Source organism: Leucopleurus acutus, assembly GCF_964270905.1.
Source record: "Leucopleurus acutus genome assembly, chromosome: 4".
NCBI lineage: Eukaryota > Metazoa > Chordata > Mammalia > Artiodactyla > Delphinidae > Leucopleurus > Leucopleurus acutus.
The window spans coordinates 63577224-63599227 of NC_139146.1; the positions used below are offsets into that span (position 1 = coordinate 63577224).

At 35.9% G+C, this 22004-nt stretch overlaps 1 protein-coding gene across 2 annotated transcripts in view; it reads right to left on the bottom strand.

Moving 5' to 3' along the window:
* TMEM156 (transmembrane protein 156) overlaps positions 1 to 22004 on the bottom strand; it is a gene marked incomplete at both ends in the record, with an annotated part of 49426 nt that overhangs the window by 17187 nt on the left and 10235 nt on the right. For both annotated transcript variants that reach the window (XM_082838846.1, XM_082838845.1), the window contains 4 exons: positions 1963 to 2046; positions 4310 to 4429; positions 7635 to 7895; positions 8855 to 9124. In XM_082838846.1, coding sequence (XP_082694972.1) covers positions 1963 to 2046; positions 4310 to 4429; positions 7635 to 7895; positions 8855 to 9124 — 735 coding nt within the window. The remainder of the gene's footprint in view (positions 1 to 1962; positions 2047 to 4309; positions 4430 to 7634; positions 7896 to 8854; positions 9125 to 22004) is intronic.

The window sequence follows — 22004 nt, forward strand, 5'->3', positions numbered from 1 at the left end:
GTATGTGTGTCACAATACTTACTTTGCAATACATGAACAACTAGAGAGACATTCTGCAATGTACAGCCAGAGCTGACAGCAAGCTGCTCGGCTGAATGTGACTATATTCACTGCTCTCTTTGAAATACATTTTTTTTTTTTCGCTCGTGTTACTGCTTCTCCCGAGAACCACGCTGGCACATTTTTTTCCCTTAGATTCTCACTGCTGCCTATAATCCATCATTACAAAGAGAGGCCTTAAAAACAGCACTCGGGGGAGACATTGTTTCCTTCCCATTTCGCTCTCAGAAACAGCAACTTATAATGGGAGGGGAAAATTGCATTTAGGTTAAAGGAATATATATAACAAGAAAGCATCTGCTTCTACCCCTCTTTAAGATGCTAAGCTTCAAAAGGCCTCTTGGTTTTAAAAAAGGCCATCACCCCTTGGCCTGCTCTAAACATTAATATTATATGCCTGGTAATAAAGCCAGAGGATTTTTTTGTGAGAGCCATTAAAGGGAGAGGATGGCCGAGACAGATTTCTCTGGTGAATGAAAATCACAGGCTCATAAATAGAACCTGTGAGGTTAGTCTTGTGGTTAGCTAGTACTTTAAATTTGCGATTCCCCCGATTATATTGGTTGATGGGAACTGCTGACCTTTTCTCAGACGAGGCTGTGATGCTCAAAATTATGACTTAAAAAGAGAAAGTACCAGAATTCCTAAGGCAACCAAAAGCCCAGCAGCACCAGGTTAAAACACGCCTGGTACATGAACGTCAGAGTACTGATAAGAGGGGAGAACAGAGTAAATGCAATTTTCTCCCCATAAAAGTTAGTTTTGCCATTTGAAACCGCCCTATGATATTTATGTCATTCATCAAACAAGATTGTCACTGACCCCACAAAATTTTCATCAACTTTCTTCACATTTAGCTAGTGTCAAATGACTACTTAGCTAATGCTTATTACTAGCCATAGGTTAATAATTTTACTGCTAATTATGAGACTAGAAAGTCTAATTTTTTTTTAATTGAGCTCTTTAGGTGCACCCAACCCAATTTTTCCTCACGCTAGGGGTGTGAGTACCTCCTAGTTTAAATAACTAAGGAAAGTCTCAGCACTGTTCCCAGTGAAATGCTGTGCAAATCTCCACGTGGTTACAGATGCAGCTATGGTGGGCGCTCGGGCTTTGTTCGGTTTCCTTACATTTTTGAAAACCATTTACATACCAGACTTGAAGCTCCTTATCTAACTTGTCACAGAGTACGAAGGAGCCCGCTCCCTGGCTGTGTGCAAGGAGCTGTGGTAACATTAGTCATAATTCTGTGGTTTTCAAAGAGTCAAGGACATTATTTCTCCCTGAAGAAAAAGAGGCCTTTGCCCACATTGCATTCTCTCTCTCTTTCTTTTTAATGCGGTTTGACAACTTGAATTCAGAAGGTTTCACAATTAGAAGAACGAGATCGAACCACAGTATCTGTGCTCACAGCCCCCTTAGCTGCTCTAATTAGGATTCCCTTATTCCATTTCTAGTTCTCAGGAAAGGACAGGGGACTTTTTAATTGGGGCTATTAGACGTTCTCTTTGTACAATGACACCCTCTGCTAAGCGAAGGCTCCAGCAAAAGCCATGCCCACTCTGCAGTTACTTCTTGCAATTCCGAGGAATAATGGTATCTTGTCTCATTTAAAAATAAACCTGAGGCTTATTCCTTATTGCTTTCTCTCCTCTGCCTACTCACATGAATTTCTTCTTGCCAATTAAACCAACTTTCCATTATTTAAGGAGGTAGTTTTGATCATAACTGTCGCCTGATAATAAGACATATTAAACTAGGTTTCATTTGCTCACAGCTCCTTTCTTCCAGCTACAAGACTAATTTAAATGAGCTCAGATCACTCGATCTTATGTTTACTCAATAGTGAGTGGTGAAGTGTTGGAATTTCATAAGTGGTACTCTGTATGTTGCAGAACTCACCTGAAATGACCTGCACGTTCAATGTTCGCAGTTTCTCAGAATCACTTCCTCTTAAGAGGACAGATGTAGGTTTGTATTTATGACCTATTCCAAGAAAAGAAATTAAATATTTAGATGATAAGCAAGCACATTCTTAATATATATTCCCCATGTTGGTTCCAAGGATTACCAAGGAAAATGGGCCATTCACAGCAGAGCCTGGAGTAACAAGACATTAACAGCCTTTTCTTATTATTTTCCATTAACAAATAGGTACTTTCTAAAACCAGTGGCTTCTTCACTGCCATAAATGCCATTATGCATCTCTTCTTAAATGCAGAATATTATTTACATTATTACATACAATAGATATATACAGAATATTTGATGTATATTTAATATTTAATAATATTTAATGTCATAAATGGCGTGGTATTTTTCACTACTTCATATGCTTCGATTTGCAAGGCAGCTTTTGAAAGCCGGTAAGCCTGTCATTTAGGTAGATATTCATAAAAACTTAATGTCACTCCCCACTATTGGTCTCTTTCTAGGCATTTTTTTCTATCTGGCTTCTATTCTCTCTTTCCTAATGTAATCATTTATAGAAAAACAGATCAAGAAACTCAAAACTATGCACTAATTGCAAATGACACACATTTATTTAAAATAATATAATTTTCAAAACTAGAAAGACCCTGGGTCTTAATTCTGTCATTTTATTAGCTGTATTACTTTGGACAAAACACTTAATCTCTCTGAGGCTCAGGGTTTTTTTCATATATAAAAAATGAAAGGAATAGCACATACCCTGTTTATAAACTGTTTATAAACTTTGTTTATAAATAAATAAACTTTGTTTATAAACCCTGTTTATAAACTTTGAGAATCTAGTAAAAATCTCATGAAAATGTTCTGAAAATGTTTATTCTACAAATATAAAATACTGATGATGTTATTAACCAATGCATTTAGGACCGTATATACTAAGGTACCAATGACAAGACTTGATATGAAACTGCTCTCAGAAATATCTCCAACAAACACTTAGCCAAAAAAATTAATGAAACTTTCACTCAGCCCTACAGGCAACCACTCTTTCTGCCTACTGAAAGGACTAACACAGCCTTGCCTGGTAAAGAACACAAGAGCCTTGGGAAATACTACACCAGCACAATGCTACTATCCTTTATTGAGAACTGCTAGGCACAGGGCACTTTGTTACACTTCCTATGTAATCTCTTTAGTTCAATCCTTACCTCAGCCCTGTGGGAATGGTGATTATTCTTGTTTTACAGAGGAGGAAAGGGACACTCAAATATGGCAAGTAACTTGCACAAAGTCACATAACTAGTAAGTGGTAGCACTAGGATTCTAACCTAAGTCCACCTGACTCCAAAGCCTAGTTTTTTGGTTTTTTTGTTTGTTTGTTTTTTTGCGGTATGCAGGCCTCTCACTGTTGTGGCCTCTCCCGTTGTGGAGCACAGGCTCCAGACACACAGGCTCAGCGGCCATGGCTCACGGGCCCAGCCGCTCCACGGCATGTGGGATCTTCCTGGACCGGGGCACGAACCTGTGTCCTCTGCTTCGGCAGGCGGACTCTCAACCACTGCACCACCAGGGAAGCCCCAAAGCCTAGTCTTATAATGACACATTTTATCCTGTCTTTAAGAGACCAACTACTCATATTATAAACTGTCCATCGGGTCTGATATTCAGCCAGTATGTGCATGGGTGCACACCAGAAGGGTCATGTATACATGCTCACACACCAGTAGGGCCAGTATATACATGGGTACACACCATAAGACCACGATAGTAGTTGACAGTCAATGTCCATTCTGACAGGTGGATGCCCGTGTTATGCTAGTTAATTCTTTTTTAATATCATCCCTACTTCCTGATTTCCAACTACACATTTTAGTGCTTCACAGTCAAAAATCTACTGTCCCCCCACACTTATTAAAGATTGACTCCTGCTCATCACCTAGAGCCTAGAGCTCAAGAACTCCAACTCCGGAATTCTTTATCACCACTCCCTATTCTTCTACCCCTCTTCTGCCTTCACTTCCACCAAGCTCTGCTCAACCTCCAGTCCACCAACTCCTTCCAGTTCACGCAGCCTATCTTCCCCTTCTATTCACTTGTCTGGGCTGGAGAAAGATACATGAAAATCCCTGAGTGCTGGCACTATGTCTTACTTATGCTTATGTTCCTTGGGTTACCTAGAATCACCACTTACATACAGTAGGTGCTCAGTTAGTGGTAAATTGAACTAGAAAAAGAAATGGAACCTACAGATAAGATTAGGAGTACCTTGATACTAGATGAATTCTCCCAAAAGATGGATTTATTTTTCAATACTTACCCTGCCACTTCTGCACTCTCCTGTGGGCTTCAAGTATTTTGTGGATAATGAAGATGAGCAAAAATATAAAAACTAATAGAACCAGAACATACCAAGTGATCTTCATGGAACAAATAAAATCTGCAAAAAAAAAAAAAAGTACTATAAAAATACGGTAAAATGATGCAGCAGATAAGAGGCAATATGGTGATGTAGCTGGCTTCTACTATATATTCGGCCCATAACTGAAAAGTTGAATATATAACCATCACTGTTACAAGGTCACTTGCTTTCCTGAGTTCTTTCCTAATGTATTAAATGAAGAAACATGACCAAGTGGTTTCCAGGGATCCATTTAGTTTCATAATTCTAGGATTAATTTCACTTCCAAGTTATATTGATGTTAGTTTTGCTATCATTGCTATCACTAGGTTAAGACCACAACAAGCAGAGTGCCAGAATCAGAGCCATTTGTGATTAACAATTTGGCCCTGGACCAAGCAGCCAAAAACTGTATCCTCAAATCAACAAAGATACAGTGTGTAAGATGAGGATGGGGAAGAAAGGGAAAGGCAAAGAAAGAGGTTGGATTGAGGCATATAAGAGACCAGGGTAGATGATTAATCATACGTTCTTTCCACAGGGGCTCGCATGGCAATGATCAGATCAAGTGCATGCATTAGTTAAACATACAGTTACTCTCGTCTGAATTTAATAAGGATACAGGTAAAAAATCGCTCATTCAAATGACAGTGAGGCAATATGGAAGTAGAGTCACCATCAGCAATAGCTTAGCACGATATTCTTTCGTCCCATAAACACACACTGGCCAGCAGACCCAGGAATCAGTGACTTAAAGGAGGTTGACTTCATTATGTCCAAAACACAATTGTCTAAGCCAATTTCTAAGCCACCCTGTGTACTCTCTCCCTTGTATGCAAAACACAGCTAGTACTTATTCAACTTAGCAGGATATATAACTTCTTAATACCCTTAGATGACTGCTGTTTGGGGGCTCATGATCTGGGTACCCCTTTTACAGGTCCCCCACTCCATAAGCAGATGTACATTAAATAGGCAGTGAACATTTATTTAGAGAAGACACTGAATGGAGAAGGTAGAGCTTGACTGGAATGGCAGCACTCGGCCTTCCTAACATCATTCCATACTATTTAGACTTGCATACCTCACTCAGCAAAATAAAAGCATGCAGTTAACTGGCATAGAGAATGTGCAGTGCCAGCAAGAGTCAAGGTGGACCCAATACCAAGGTATCATGGGGCACTGATCAAGCTATGAAAAAAGGACCATGCATTCACCAACTTTATATTACAATAGCAGAATGTACACAGCTCGGGCCAAGCCAGCCAGAACACCCACCAAAGCACCAGTGAGAACACAGATGAGCGTATCTCCCTACATCCTATGCTGTCCCCTTACTCCCTGTCCCTGTAGCCGTCTTGGAGAGGAACAAGGGGAAATGGACAGGAGTCTGAAAAAAATCTAAAGAGGTAGATTAAATTATTTTTTCTGAGTAAATTTACCAGACTGGACTAAATTTAGTCCCCCTCCGCCGCTCTCCAGTAGATAGGACTTTTAAGGGAGATCAAATTAGTCTTTGGACAGCAGAGTAAAATATGAATAAATTTTTAATCTTCTACACATGGCAAAATAGGTATACTTTTCCCCAAATACAAGACTATATATTTGCACTACTATGTATAAAATAGATAACTAATTAGAACCTACTGTATAGCACAGGGAACTCTACTCAGTACTCTGTGGTAACGTAAATGGGAAGGAAATCCAAAAAAGAGGGGATATGTGTACATGTATAGCTGATTCATTTTGCTGTACAGCAGAAACTAGCACAACATTATAAAGCAACCATACTCCAATAAAAATTAGGTTAAAAAAGACTACATATTTGTACACCTCTGTTATCTTTCTGATTTATGGACCCATAAAAGCTGTCAATTACTACTTCACTTTGGAATTTATGATTTTTTCCATTAACACAAAAATTAATTCTCAAAATAAGGAATATGGTAATGCTTATTTTTCCTTCATGTTTTAGAAAACATAAAAAGCAATTAGATGGATACATAAATGGACATTGAAACAAATATAAGTTTTAAATATCTATAATCCAAACCTCTTTATCTTTCGGATTTCATCATAGTCTCCTTCTCTATGTGGTCTTTTCAAAACCTCCAACCTCATTCCTGAGCCAGAGGGAATTAACCCCTCTGTTCAGCTTCTCAGATCCTTCCTCTCCCATACCCCCTACACATACACACACCTTGAAATACCCCCCTAACTGCAGAGACTGTAGGGCCTTGGGCAAACTAACTCACAGGAGAAATTTATTTGAAGTCTTATATTTCACTTTAAAAATACATGCATATTATATATTTGCATTTGCTTTAAAATAAATATAACATTTTAAAATAATTACCTCTAATAGAATTAAAGCTTTAGAAACTCATTCTAAGGCAATCTGAAAGGCTTCCCTATGTCTGGAACCTCAGAAAACACAGCAAGTTACTCTGCCATAGCACCTGTCCCACTGATTGCACTGACTGCATTGTTTTACATACATCTATCTCTGTGTCTCCAGTGCCTGGCACACTGATTGGCATACAGCAGGCACTCATTAAATGGTTATATCATAAAATGCTCTTCAAGAGTAGAATTGATGGGTCAAGTGAGGGTACCCTGCTTAGTAGTGAGGATCAACTGTGTTAATTTAGAATAGGGTGACTAGAGTGTTAATCAACCTTAAGCAGAATTAAGATATATGTAAGTTTTATATTCCAGACTCCTACCTTTCCCTCAGAGTCATCCAGTGCCTCAAAATGCTTACTCTGTACCCCACCTAACTTCACAGCAATATATCAAAAATCCCTTTAATTCAGGTCTGTTTCTCAGCTCTAAGAGAGGACATGTTAAATCAATTCAAAATTTAATAGCACATCACAATGTATATGTATATTTACATTTAAAAAGAAATATCATCCTTTAATACACAAATGTGATAGTGTTACCGCAAGCACAGCTAATAGGCATTCCCAGAAGTTATTCTGGGGCAGAGGGTCTTTCTAATGCCCCTCAGATCACAACCCATAGACGTCTCCTTCACCTCTGAGTACAGCTGGGTTCCACAAAAAGCACATTTTGAAAGAAAAATAAACAGATAAAGGGCTAACGTTCTTTCCAGTGTTGCTATTTCATCAACAAAATTCTTCAACTATTCAACTTTCAATGCAGTTAACGTGATAGTCCTTACTTAACTTTGTGTCTATATTCCATTCTCCTTTTCCCTCCAATTTCCTTAAAAACTTACATTTTACATCCATTTCTAGGTGCAAAGAAATATTTATACAATTAGTCGGGTGTTCCATAATTCTACAAGTATGGTTTATATCTGTTTCCTTGGTTGGATCTTCCTCATCGATTGCTGACCTTCTAGTGTGTGTTTTTAGATTACAGGTAATGTTACATTGCTCCAAGTGGTCAACCACAGGAGTTACAGTGAAGTTAAAATGTTGACAAGGTGAATGAAAATCATTTGCCTTCACTTCCGGTGATCCTCTCATGATAAGAACTAGAAAGAGATTAAGAAAATGTTATTCACAAAAAATAGTAGTACATAGTAAGAAAACACATACAACTCAAAACTAAATCCCCTCCTTCCTATACAACAAAAAAGAGTAGAAACAAGAAGTTACCAACACTAAAAATAACAATTACAGTGCTCACATTTTTTAAGAGAGTGAAAACTAGGTGAGTTTGAAATAAAATTGGAGCATCTCAAAGAAAAAGCAAACATTTTCCTGATGACTTGTGGGACAGATTTTATTTTCCAAAATGGCCACAACAGTATTTCCCATCCCACATTATACTAGTTTGCTAGGGTTGTCATAACAAAGTACCACAAAATGGGTGGCTTAAACAACAGAAATTTATTGTCTCACAGTTCTGGAGGCTACACATTCAAGATTAAGGTGTTGACAAGGTTCCTTCCTTCTGAGGGCTGTGAGGAACAATGTCTCCCATGCTTCCCTTCTAGCTTCTGGTGGTTTGCTGGCAGTCTTTAGTGTTCCTTGTCTTATAGAAGCATCACCCTGATCTCTGCTTTCATCTTCACATGGCATTCTCCCTATGTGTGCATGTCTATATCCAAATTTTTTTTATTTATAAGGATGTATCAAGGATTCAATGACTCCTTGGGGAATCAAAGTGTGATTTTATATGAGAACCTGCAAGTTTACTTAGAATTTTTTCAGTGCTTTTGAAGAGAGCTTGCTAAATAATACTTTAACCATTAAATGTACATGGATTAGTGGCATTTTGATGTATTTTAAGCATAGATATTTTGATAAAGTAAACCAAGAACAAGTTATTATCCTATCTCAAAGCCTGTAAGTCACTCATTAAGCACCACACGGCTGAGTGTTCCAGGGCCACTAGACTTAACATTGAGATGTATTATTAATACTTTTTTAACAGAATGAGGTTATTTATCCTTGATAATTTTAATTCTCACTTTTCTTTTGCATTTACCTTTTGATGTTTGTTCCTGAGAAATAAAATCCATGTTTCCTTTGGACTCACAAGCCAAACATGAGGAGCACATTTTAAATTCACTTGTGATGTCTTGGCAAATCCTGGTGAAGTTTTGAAAACTGGAGTGATTTAGAAAGATTCCCATAATAGTCTGAGTTTCTTTTATTGGTTGCAGAAAAGTCACGAAAGAAAAATTTAAAGAGGAGAATGAATAGGTGAAATTAGGTTGTAAACATACTTCCAGGCATGATAGCTCCAACGTGTTTCCTATAAAGGAAAAAACAAAACAAAACAAAAAACAACTTTCTTTACTGTAAAATTTTGACTTTTTGGCATTCAAATGAATACACAATAAGCTCCCAGTTTTTCTTAGGCAGATTCAGTACATTTCAGTTTATCACTGACAAGACTTTGTTTTCACATGAATTAACAATATCTAGTCCATTTAAATATTTTTTTAAAAAATTTGTCAACATTCCCTATTAATTTTCAGAGAAGAGAAGTCCTGCTGAGAAGTTCTTTGAAACCCTAGCATTGTAACCATTCTCTTTTCTAGGAAAATTTTAATGGACAAACCTTAGTTTCCTCTGAATCCATCTGTTCCCAAATAGAGGTTTAAGTGAATTGCATGGAGTTGAACAGGGAATGGAAAACTTGAACAGTATCTCTGTATTAGTTTCTGAGGGCTGCTGTAACAAACTGCTACAATCTTGGTGGCTTAAAACAAGAGAAATTTATTCTTTTACAGTCCTGAAGGCCAGAAGTTCAATGCCAGTGTTACTGGTCTGAAATCGAAGCATTCCCAACACCACACTCCCTCTGAAGACCTTGCACCTCTTCCAAATTTTGGGGACTGTTGGCATTCCTTGGCTTGTGACCACATCACTCCAATCTCTGCTTCCATGGTCACATTACTTTCTCCTCTGTATCTCCATCTTCTACTCTTCTGTCTGTGTCAAATCTCCCTCTGCCTCTCTCTTATAAGGACACTTGTGATTAGATTTAGGTTCCACTGGGATAAGGCTCAGGATAATCTCCCCATCTCAAGATTCTTAACTTAATCACATGTATAGAGACCCTTTTTCCCTATAAGGTAACATTTATAGGTTCCCAGGGATTAACACCTGATATATTTGGGTGACCATTATTCAACCTACTTGAAATTTAATAGGATAACATCATAATTTTTATTTTGGTGTGAAGACAAGTATCAGATTTGGAAATAATGGCATAATAGAAGGAAGACTGAGTTCAAAGCAAAAGACAGAGACTTTAGTGCTAAAGCTGTTATTAGCCAAGATACCTGAATAATTTACTTTGTCTCCACAAGTCTCATTTTCTCATTAGCAAAATAGAGATAATAACAAGATCCTGCTAACCTTGTGGGGTTATAGTAGCATCAAGTGATATATATGAAAATATTTTTGAAAATTGTTCAAATGTATATTATTAAAATGCAAACCCATATTCCAAAGTAAAAATTTTAAATTCATCCTTTATTTAAGATGAGATTATGTAAGATTTAATCCACATGAGTAATTAAAGCTCACTATATGAAAATTGGGAATCCCTATGTAGCAGTAATGATAAACTAAGGAATAGGTAACCTCTCTTTCAGATATTCTCAATTTGACAGTCATTTACTAGCATGAGAAAATAGCTGACATGCTCAGTTCCACATTTATGTGGCTTTCTTTACCATTTCTCATAATCACATGGGGCAAAATATATTTTTAAAATTTTCTAAATAATGTGGAGCACAATGAAAGAATTTCTTCATTTTTAAGAATGACTACTCCTAGTCATACATCTTGATTCAAACGTAAAAGAAAATCAAGCTATTGATTTATATTAAAGCACATTTTTTACTTGTTGAATTTGTACTTTGATAGTAATTTCATAATTGTTTCGTTACTGATGATATTTTTATTACTTAACAAATTAAAGGTTCATTTACCAGCCCTCTACATTTGAAATTGCTTCTGTAATAATTCACATGTAATTTCCAGCTATAAACACATTTCATACTTGAGTTGCTATAAAAGTTTTGGGAGGTAGAGATTGTATTTTAGTCAAATACACAATTTTGCAATGTCTCAATATATTTGTAAACAAAGTTGTAATCAAATTAAAACTATTTTTTTAAAAATTGTCTTCAATAATAATGTCTCAAAGAGAAGATAGGAATGTATCATTTGATAGAAATCTATAATCTGTAGATTTTTTGTATTACTAAACACATGAAAAAATTATTTCTTGCCATCTTTCCATTTTCCTCACTGGCATTTTTCATCTTATGAAATTTTCAACTTCTTGAATTTATATTCTTATGTTATGACCTAGAAGGGAGATAGAGAAATTTTTACTGTCATAGAGAAATGTTTACTGTCAATATTGCAGTCTTCTTATCCAATAAGTGACAAACTTGGCTTTCTAGAATTGTTGAGATCTATCTGTTGTATTTGGCTATGAGGTCATTTTATGATGGTTTTTAAATCTTAGTTTTAAATAATTCAATTAGGAAAGAAAGAAATACAGGACATATCCTTCCCCAGTATAATTTTAAGAAATAAATGAATTCTACTCAATCATTTTTGTTATCAGGTGGGCTGTATTCTCATCTTCATAAACAAGGATATATGAATTTAACTACTGCCATTAATATTGCTGAGAGTCAGACATCTAAATTCTCACTCCCAGAGATAGAAATGCATTCCAGAATTACTCCCGTACTAAGACTGCAATCTTTCAAGATAAGGATATAGAATACTAACTAGAATTAGGAAAGTAAGTTACAGTATAGGACAAATGCCCAAGTCAATGATTTTTTCTTTTTAAAGAAAAGCAAAGAGTAAGGTTAAACTGTCTTTATTTTCTTTTTTAACTTTTATTGTAAACATATATCATATACAAGCCTATATAAAATTTATTGTTCCAGTTAAAGAATAATAAAAATAAACGAACACCCATGTATCTATCACACAGGTTAAGAAATAGAATATTAGCAACATCTCTGAAGCACCCTATCCCTCCCTGCCCCTACATACTCCTTCTTTCACAGAGGTTAAGCACCACATTGAATTTTGTTGCATTAGCATACTGTATACATATATATGGACTATATTGTAGGTATTCATCTATGACTTGATTTTTTTGCAGAATATGTTTTAGTCGTGTTGCTACACATGGCTGCAGTTAATTATTTGCGGTACGTTTTGAACGAATATACTACAATTTATGTATCTATTCTTCTGACAGTGAGCATTTGGGTTGTTTCTATTTTTGCTGTTCTGGATAATATTGCTGTGTACCATAACTCTCATACATTGTTGGTAGGAATGTAAAATAGTACAACCACTTTGGAAAACATCTTTATTTTCTTTAAGTTAAACATATACTTAGCACGTGACCCAACAATTCTACTCCTAGGAGTTTACAAAAGAGAAATAAAAACATATGTCCACACAAATACCTGTACATGAATTTTCATGGCACCTTTAAAATTTATAATAGCTAAGAACTGGAAACAATCCAAAAGTCCAACAACTAGTGAATATATAAACTATTCCTGACATATCCATAGAATGAAATGCTACTCAGCAACAAAAAGGAAGAAAATGCTGATACAAACAACAACACGGATGAATCTCAAATGCATTATCCCAAAGGAAAGAAGCCAAACACAAGTGACTATATACTAATGTGATTCCATTCATATGAAGTTCTAGAAAATGGAAAACTATATTGGTAGTGGGAGAAGGGTTCTTCTGCAAAGGAGAAAGAGGGACATTTTGGAGGTATTGGAAAGTTGTATATCTTGATTGTGTTGATAGTTACATTGCTGCAAACATTTGTCAAACCTCAAACTTTATACTTAAAAATGGCAGCATTTTATTATATATAAATTATATCTCAATAAAACTTATTTTAAAATAGCGCTACTATGAATATTCATGAACATGTCTCCTGGTACACAAATACAGAAGTTTCTCTAGCATACATATTGAATGAAATTGCTGGGTATTCAGTATGCACACCTTTGATTTTACTAGAAAATGCCAGATCATTGTACAAAGCAGTTGGACCAATTTAATCTCCCACCTGCAGTGTATAAAGGTTTCCCATTGACGCATATCTTGGCCAGCACTTTTCAAGTTTTGACAATTCAGTGAATGTTAAATAGAACCTCATCATGGTTTAAAAGTGTATTTTCCTGGTTTTCCCTACTTTTTCTATTTTTCCATTTTTCTGGTAGGTTGTTTGTCTTTTTCTTATTAATGTTTAGGAGTTTTTAACTTTCCTTTTAAAACTTTTAAGAAGTTCTTTACATTTTTTATTAAGATATCTTCTCACAGTTTGTACCTTGTCCATTCATTTTCTTTATGATCTTTTAGTTAAAGGAAGCTCTTAACTTGAATGTATTGAATTTATCAATCATTTTCTTTACAATTTGTGCTTAGTGTCTTGTTTAAGAAATCCTTCTCCTGGACTTCCCTGGTGGCACAGTGGTTAGGAATCGCCTGCTAATGCAGGGGAGATGGGTTCCAGCCCTGGTCCGGGAAGATCCCACATGCCGCAGAGGAGCTAAGCCCATGCGCCACAACTATTGAGCCTGCACTCTAGAGCCCATGAGCCACAGGTACTGAGCCTGCGTGCCACAACTACAGAAGCCCGCGCATCTAGAGCCCGTGCTCTGCAACTAGAGAAGCCACTGAGGTAAGAAGTCTGCACACCACAACAAAGAGTATCCCCCACTCGCCACAACTAGAGAAAAACCCACGCGAAGCAACGAAGACCCAACGCAGCCAAAAATAAATAAGTAAATAAATTTATAAAAAAAAAGAATCCTTCTCCTTTAAAAAGATCTTCACCCACATGGTCTTCTAAAAGTTTTGAAGTGTTGCCTTTTATGTTTAAGTTCTTAATCTCTCTGATACTGTGTACAGTATGAAGTAGGAAACCAGATTAATTTCTCCCACATGTGATAATCAATTGTACTACCAATTATTAAGTAGTCCCCACTATCTGTAATGACATCTCTATAATCTATCAAAGTATCCATGTATGTATGACTGTGTTTCCAGGTTCTCAATTTTGTTCCATCAGTCCATTTTTCTATCTTGGCAAAGATATCTTACTGACTTAATTACTTTTGTTCTGTAAAGCTCTTATATCTGACAGGAAAAATCCCCTCACCTTGTTCATTTTCTTTAGGAACATCTTAGCGATTCTTGACCCTTTGCTCTTTCCAATACATTTTAGAATCAGCTTACTAAGTTCAGTGAAGAACCCAGTTGTGATTCTGACTTGAATCTCAAAATCAGTTGGAGAAAAAAGATATGCTACTGAGTTTCTCCTATCACTCCTTTTTTTCTCTCTATTTATATAGGTATTCTTTGATATCTTTTAATAAATCTTCCAAATTTTCACCATTATGGTCCCATATATCTTTTGTTAGATTTCCTCCTGGCTACCTTATTTTTTGTTGCTATTGCCAATTTTTTTTGCTATTTTGTTGCTATTTTTGTTGCTACTGCCAATTTTTTGTTGCTATTGCCAATAGTATCTTTCAAGAAATATGTTTTCTGTTGGTACATGGAAATACAGTTGACTCTTGGATATCAATTTTATTTTTACCACTTGTAAACTTCCTTATTAATTTTAATTTTTCCTATAAATCTTTTGAGTTTTCTATGCAGATATGCATGTTGACTGCAGATAATGACACCTTTATAGCTTGCTTTTCAATTCTTATACCTTTTATTTCTTTTGCTTGTCTTAATGCACTGACTAGGACTTCCAGCACCATGATAAATAGAGGTGTTGAGAGCAGACATCCTTGCTTGCTCCTGCATGCTTATGATGTTCAACGCTGAGAGTGATGTATAATCATTTTTAGATATCCCGTTTCACTTTAAGGAAGGTCTCTTCTATTCCTAGTTTGCTAAGAGTTTTTAATTATAAGGGCTGTTGAATGTAATTGAATGCTCTTTCAACAACTATTGAGGTGATTATATAGTCTTTCTTCTTTAATCAGTTAATACAGTGAATTACATTATTAGATTTTCTAATGCTAACTCAATCTTGCATTCCAGGAATAAATCTAATTTGATCATTTTTATACATTGCTGCAATCAGATTCTTAATGTTATGTTTAAATGCTTTTTACCTATATTTATAAATGAGATTGGCCTGTAAAGTTTTCCTTTTTGTCTTTATTGGGTTTGGATACTAAGATATACTAGCCTTAAAAATAAATTGGAAAATGTTCCCCTTTTTCTATTTTCTAAAAAGGTTTATTATAAAATTGCATTTATGCATTGCACGGGGAGATCAGCTCGGTGCTTTGTGACCACCTAGAGGGGTGGGATAGGGACAGTGGGAGGGAGATGCAAGAGGGAGGGGATGTGGGGATATATGTATACGTATAGCTGATTCACTTTGTTATACAGCAAAAGCTAACACAACAATGTAAAGCAATTATACTCCAATAAAGATGTTAAAATAAATAAATAAATAAAATAAAAATAAAATTGCATTTATCTGTTCAATCCATTTCTTGAAAGTTTGACAGAACTTGCATATAAAACCATCTGAACCTAGTGCTTTTTCAGGAAAATTAAACCACTGGTTCAATTTTCTTTATTGCTGTATGATTCTTGGGTTTTCCATTTCTTCCCAAGTAAGTTTTGGTAAGTTATATTTTTCTAGAAATGTGTCTTTATATTTTAACTTTATTGACTTAAAGTTATTCATAATAATCTCATTATATTTTAAATTTCTATGTCCCTTTTTCATTCCTAACATTTGTTACTTGTGCCTTCTCTCTTTTGATTATTCAGTTTTAGTAGGCAGAATAATGGCCTCCCTAAGATGTCCGTATCCTAATTCCCAGAACCTGTGAATATGTTATATTATATGGCAAAGAGGAATGAAGGCAAAAGATGGAATTCAAGTTGCTAATGAACTGTTCTTAAAATAAGGAAATTATCCTGGATTATCTGGGTGGGCATAATGTAATCATACATGTGTCAGATGGGAGAAAAACTCAACAGGCTTTGAAGATGGAAGGAAGCCACAAGCCAAGGAAAGCAGGCAGCTTCCAGAAGCTGGAAAAGACAAGAAAATAAATGTATTCTTTCCTAGAGCCTCTGAAATGAATGTAACCCTACTAACACCTTGATTTTAGCTCAGTGAAAACTCTGTGGGACTTCTTACAGGCTGTAAGATAATATATTTGTGCTGTTTGAAGCTACTGTTTGCGGTCATTTGTACAGTGGCCATAAGAAACTAATACATCAGTCATTCCAGAAGTGTGTCCATTTAATTAGTCTTTCCAAAGAACCAACTTTTGACTTTATTGATCCTTTCTATTGTATCTTTTAATTTCATTGACTTTTGCTTTCGTCTTTATTATTTCCTGCCTTCTACTTTCCTTGGGTTTATCTCACTGTCTTTCTTCTGACATCTTACATATAAGTACTTAAAGCTATAAATTTTCTTCTAAATATCTGCCATTTTTATAATATCCCACAAGTTTTAATAGATGTTATTTTATTATCATTAATTTTTACCATTTTCTAATTTCCATTATGATTTGTTCTCATCCATGGCTTATTTTTACATTTCCAAATACAGTGTTTGTTTTTAGTTTGCTTTTTGTTACTAGATTCTAGCTTAATTGCATTTAGTCAGATATATATTAAAGATTGTTTGAAATTTATTGAGGCTTACTTTCATAACCTAGTATGTGGTGAATTTGTATTAATGTTTCATAAGTGTGCCAAAATAATATGTATTTCCAGATGTTGAGTTAAGTATTCTAAATATGTCATTAGATTAAACAAGTTATATAAATTATTTGAATCATCTGTATTCTTATTATCTGTCTGATTATATTTTATACTGGAGGATCATGTTTAAAATCTCCCACTCTAATAATGAATTTATAAATGTCTCTTTTAAGCTATCTCATTAGGTGCATACAAATTTAGAACTGATAGATATTTTTGTGAAGTGAACTCTTTTCTATACATACTGATCTTCTTTATTGCTAATAATGACTTTGATCTTAAAATCTTATATTAAGACAGTGATACATGCTTTCTTCAGTTACTATTTGCACCTTATATTTTTCTCATCCTTTTATTTTATTTTATTTTATTATTATTATTTTTTTTGAGAAACATGGGCCTTTCACTGTTGTGGCCTCTCCCATTGCAGAGCACAGGCTCCAGACGCGCAGGCTCAGCAGCCATGGCTCACGGGCCCAGTCGCTCCGCGGCATGTGGGATCTTCCCGGACTGGGGCACGAACCCGTGTCCCTTGCATCGGCAAGCGGACTCTCAACCACTGCGCCACCAGGGAAGCCTCATCCTTTTATTTTTATCTTTCTCATATTCTAATGCTTTAGATGCGTCTCGTTTAAATGTCATATTGCTGAAATTTTTAAAATTTAACCTGATAATTTTTTGTGTGTTTACCTGGATAGATTTACCTACTTACATTTACTGAGATCATTGATATGTTTGGATTTAACTCCATCATATTATTTAGTGCTTTCTATTTTTACCACTTTCCCTATTACCTTTCTTGCTATCTATTGATTTAATGATTTTTAAAATTTCATTGTTTTTCCCTTTAGTTATTTGCAGGTTAGACACTATATTTCTATTATTTTAGTAATTTTTAACAGGCATCCTTAACAAGTCTAAAGCCAATCAATAATGTTACCCTCTTTCAAACAATATAAGGATCTTAGAATACTTTAACTCTGATCACATCCTTCCTGACTTAAATGCTATTTTTGTACAACATTTTAGTTCTACCTTGTTTTTTCATTAACACACAAATTAGTAGTTAATTTTGTTTTATACAGTAATATTTTCAAGATTTATTTGGATTTACTCATATGTTTATAATTGTTGTTGAGGGTTCTTTTCCTGCCACTTCTTCTTTCATCTCTGTCTTTTCTCTTGTGATTATATTCTTTCTCCTGAAATTAATTCTCTAGCAGTTCCTTTACTGAGGATCTGCTGATTATACACTCCCTGTTTTTGTTCATCTGAAGATATATATCTCACCAATTCTAGATTGACAATAATTTTCCCCAGCACTTAGCAGACATTATTCCATTGCCTTCTGATTTTCATTGTTGCTTTCAAGAAGTGAGTTCTCAGCCTAACTATTGTTCCTTTGAAGACAATCTGCCTTTATCTCTGGTTATTTTTAAGATCTCTTTAGGTTTCATGTTCTACAGAATTTCTTTTTATTTATTCTGTCTAGAATTTATTGGGTTTCCTGAATCTGAGGATTTGAGTCCTTCATTGCTTCTGTAAAATTATCAGCCACATCTCTACAAACATTTTCCCCATTCTGTCTCTTCTCTCCTTTCATAGGTTTAATTAGAAATATCTCCCTTTGTTCTCCCATGGAGAGCTATTTCTAATTCAACTCTGTTTCACATTTTCTACTTCTTTGGTTCTCTGAAATGTGTTCTAAGTAATTTCCTTACATCTACAATCCACTTCATTAATTCATTATTCAGTTGCATCTAATCTATTTATTGCATTCCTTGTGTTTCTACTTCAAATTATTATATTTTCATAATTAGAATTTCTAGTAGGGTTCTTTTTCAAATCTGCCTGGTTATATTTAATAATCTTGTTTCTTAATCATACATTTTGGTACCATTTTTAATGTATTGAAACAAATTAAATACTTATTTTATATTTTATATCTCATAATTCTGATATCTGAATTCTTTAAAGATCCGATTATATTTGTTGTTTCTGTTGACTCTTGTCAACTGGAGTCTTAATATGTTTCACGATTTTTGATAGTAGCACATGTTCCTTAGAATTTTATTCAGGAATATCTGAGATCTGGTTTGAAGGTATTTTCCTCCAGAGAGGATTGTGTTTGCCTCTACTTGATGTCTAATGACACCATTAATCCAAAATCACTTTAAATTAAATTTTTGGATTGGGTTTTTCACACCTCATAGACAATGACCCTCAGTATCCAAATTATGACCATCTTGTGTTCACAGACTCTCAAAGGAATTTTTTCCTTACAAAATTTACTTACAAACCAACAGGTTATTTTCCTTGATTACTCTTTCATGGAGCATATCATCTTTTGGGTCCCAGAGTTACATGTCCTGCCCATGCATGGCCCAATGAAACTGAGACTCTAGCCACCAGGAATTGGTAGATGCTCCTGAGGTGACCAATTTCTTCACTCTTGCTTATCCACCTAGATTTGTAATTTCTAGTCATTTTCCAACTTTAAGGAGTTTTTTAATTTTCTTATCAGTTCAACTATGTATTTTTAAAGTTTTTAATATGTTTAATCTCGTATTTTTAGATATTTTGTGCCAGAAGTGTTTTTTAAAGTATGACTGCAAGAACAGAAGTCTCATCTATCTGTTGAACTTCAAAAGTAAGTGATAATTTATAATAAAATCTTCATTGTTTGGCCCACAACAGGAACTCCAGAAACTACTTTATGTCATATTTTCCCAATACCTAGGTTATTCCTCTGTTAATCAGTTGTCAGGGAACTCTAAGGAAGCATGGATTATTTCAGACAATATATATATTCTAAGTGTTATTGGTCCAATATATTAGATATAAACCAGAGAAGATAAATTTTACCATGAGTTATAGTGAGTACAACTCCTCTGGAGAAGCATTTGGTGATTTCTTATAAAATTAAGTATACTCAGTTATTTCACTACTAGATGGTTATCCAATGAAATGAAGATATATATTTATTCAAAGATCTGTAGAAGAATGTTCATAACCGCATTTTTATAATAGCCAAAAACTGGAAACAACCCAGTGGTTGAAAGGACAATTGTAGTGTATTTGGACAATGGGCTACTTGGCAATAAACAGAAGGGAACTACTGATACACTCAATAACATGGATTAATCTCAGAAACATTATACTAAGCTGAAGAAGCCAGACCAAAAGTAGATACTTTGTGATTATTCCATTTATACAAAGTATAAGGGACTTCACTGGTGATCCAGTGGTTAAGACTCCATGCTCCCAGTGTAGGGGGCCTGGGTTCAATCCTCTGGTCAGGGCAGTAGATCCCGCATGCCGCAACTAAGACCTGGTGCAGCCAAGTAAATAAATAAATAAATATATTTTTAAAAAAATACGAAGTATAAGAAGGGACAAAACTAAACTATGGTGAGCTAGGCCAGAAAGTTGCCTTGGGGTTGGAAGGAGAGTTGATCGGAAAGAGCAGAAGGAATCTTCCTGAGAGTGATGACAATCTGTACCTTGTATAGGGTGATAGATAGGTGCATACAACTGTGAAAATCCATGAAACTGAACACTTAAGACCTTTCCATTTTATTATATGTAAATTATGTCTTTAAAAAAAAAGTCAAACCAAACAAAACGTAGCTAATTGTTTCTAAAGATCTTTCATCATTACTGGATATTCTGTAGCTAAATTCAGCAATTTAAAAATATTAGCTGCCAGAGGTGTAGACAAGATGGCAGAGTAGGAGGATCTTGAGCTCACATCCTTCCATGGGCACACGAAAATTACAGATATTTATAGGTCAACTATCAATGAGAACAACCTGAAGACTAGCAGAAAAGATTTTTCACAACTAAAGATACAGAGAAGAAAGCACAATTAGATGGGAAGGAGGAGCAGAGACGTGGCACAGTCAAGACCAGGCCTCCAGGTAGGTGGCCCACAAATGGGAGCATAATCACAACTGCAAAGGTTCTCTCCAAGGAGCAAGGGGTTTGAGCCCCACTTTGGGCTCCCTAGCCCAGGGGTTCTGCACCAGAAACATGAGCCCCCAGAACACTTGGTTTTGAAGGCCAGAGAGGCTTACATATGGGAGAGTCAGAGGGCTGTAGGAAACAGGGACTCCACTGAAAATTTCACACCCCCCAAGTCTCAGCACAGAAGTAGGCTTGAAAGAAGCCTGGGTCAGACTGATCCTGGAGAGCCTCCCAGCGACGTGGGAAGCACCTGAGATTCTTGCTTGTGGACGTAGATGCTGGTGGCAGCCATTCTTGGGAGCTCATTCTACCACAAGGACACAGGTGCTGGAAAGTGCTGTTTTGGAGTCCTCCCTCCAGCCTATTAGCATCAGGGGCTTACCCACCCACTAGCAGGCCAGCCACTAGCACCAGGCCCCCGCAGGCCCCACAGCCAGCTGCACCAGGACCTGGCTCCACCAGCTGGCCAGCAGCCACCACACAAGCAGAGCCTGGCAGCCAACCAGCCAGGGGCCAGCCCCACCTACCAGAGTGCAAACAGTAGTTGGCCCCAAAACAACGGAAGGGCCAAGTAGGAAGTACCCCTACTTCCTACAGCCAAGTAGGAAGTACCCCTAGAGCATATAGCTCCAGTGACCATGAAGGAGTGTTCTGTTGGGCCCCATGAGACTTCTCCTACATAAGGCCACTTCTCCAAGACTGGGAAATGTAAATGGCCTAAAAAATACATATAAATAAACACAGAGAACTGGGCAAAATCCGGAGACAGAGGAATATGTTCCAAACAAAGGAAAAAGACAAAATCCCAGAAGAACTAAGTGAAGTTGAGATAAGCAATCTACCCAATAAAGAATTCAGGGCAATGATCATAAAGATGCTCAATGAACTCAGAAGAATAAATGAATACAGTGAGAGGTTTAACAAAGAGATAATATAAAGAAGAACCCCAAAGCTAAAGAATACAATAACTGAAATAAAAAACACACTAGAAGGAATCAACAATAGATTAGATGATACGGAGAAAAAGATTAGCAAACTAGGAGACAAAGTAGTGGAAATCATCCAAGTTGAACAGAAAAAGGAATTTTTTTCAACTTCAAGCATACTAATATTTGCATTATAGGGATCCCAGGAGAAGAGAAAGAGAGAAATGTGCAGATAATTTATTTGAAGACATAATAGCTAAAAAATTTCCTAACCTGGGAAAGGAAATAAACATCCAGGTTCAAGAAGTACAGAAAGTCCCAAATAAGATGAACCCAAAGTGGTCCACACCAAGACACATTCTAATTAAAATGGCAAAAATTAAAGTTAAAGAGCATCTTAAAATCAGCAAGGGAAAAGCAACTAGTTACGTATAAGGAAACTCCCATAAAACTCTCAGCTGA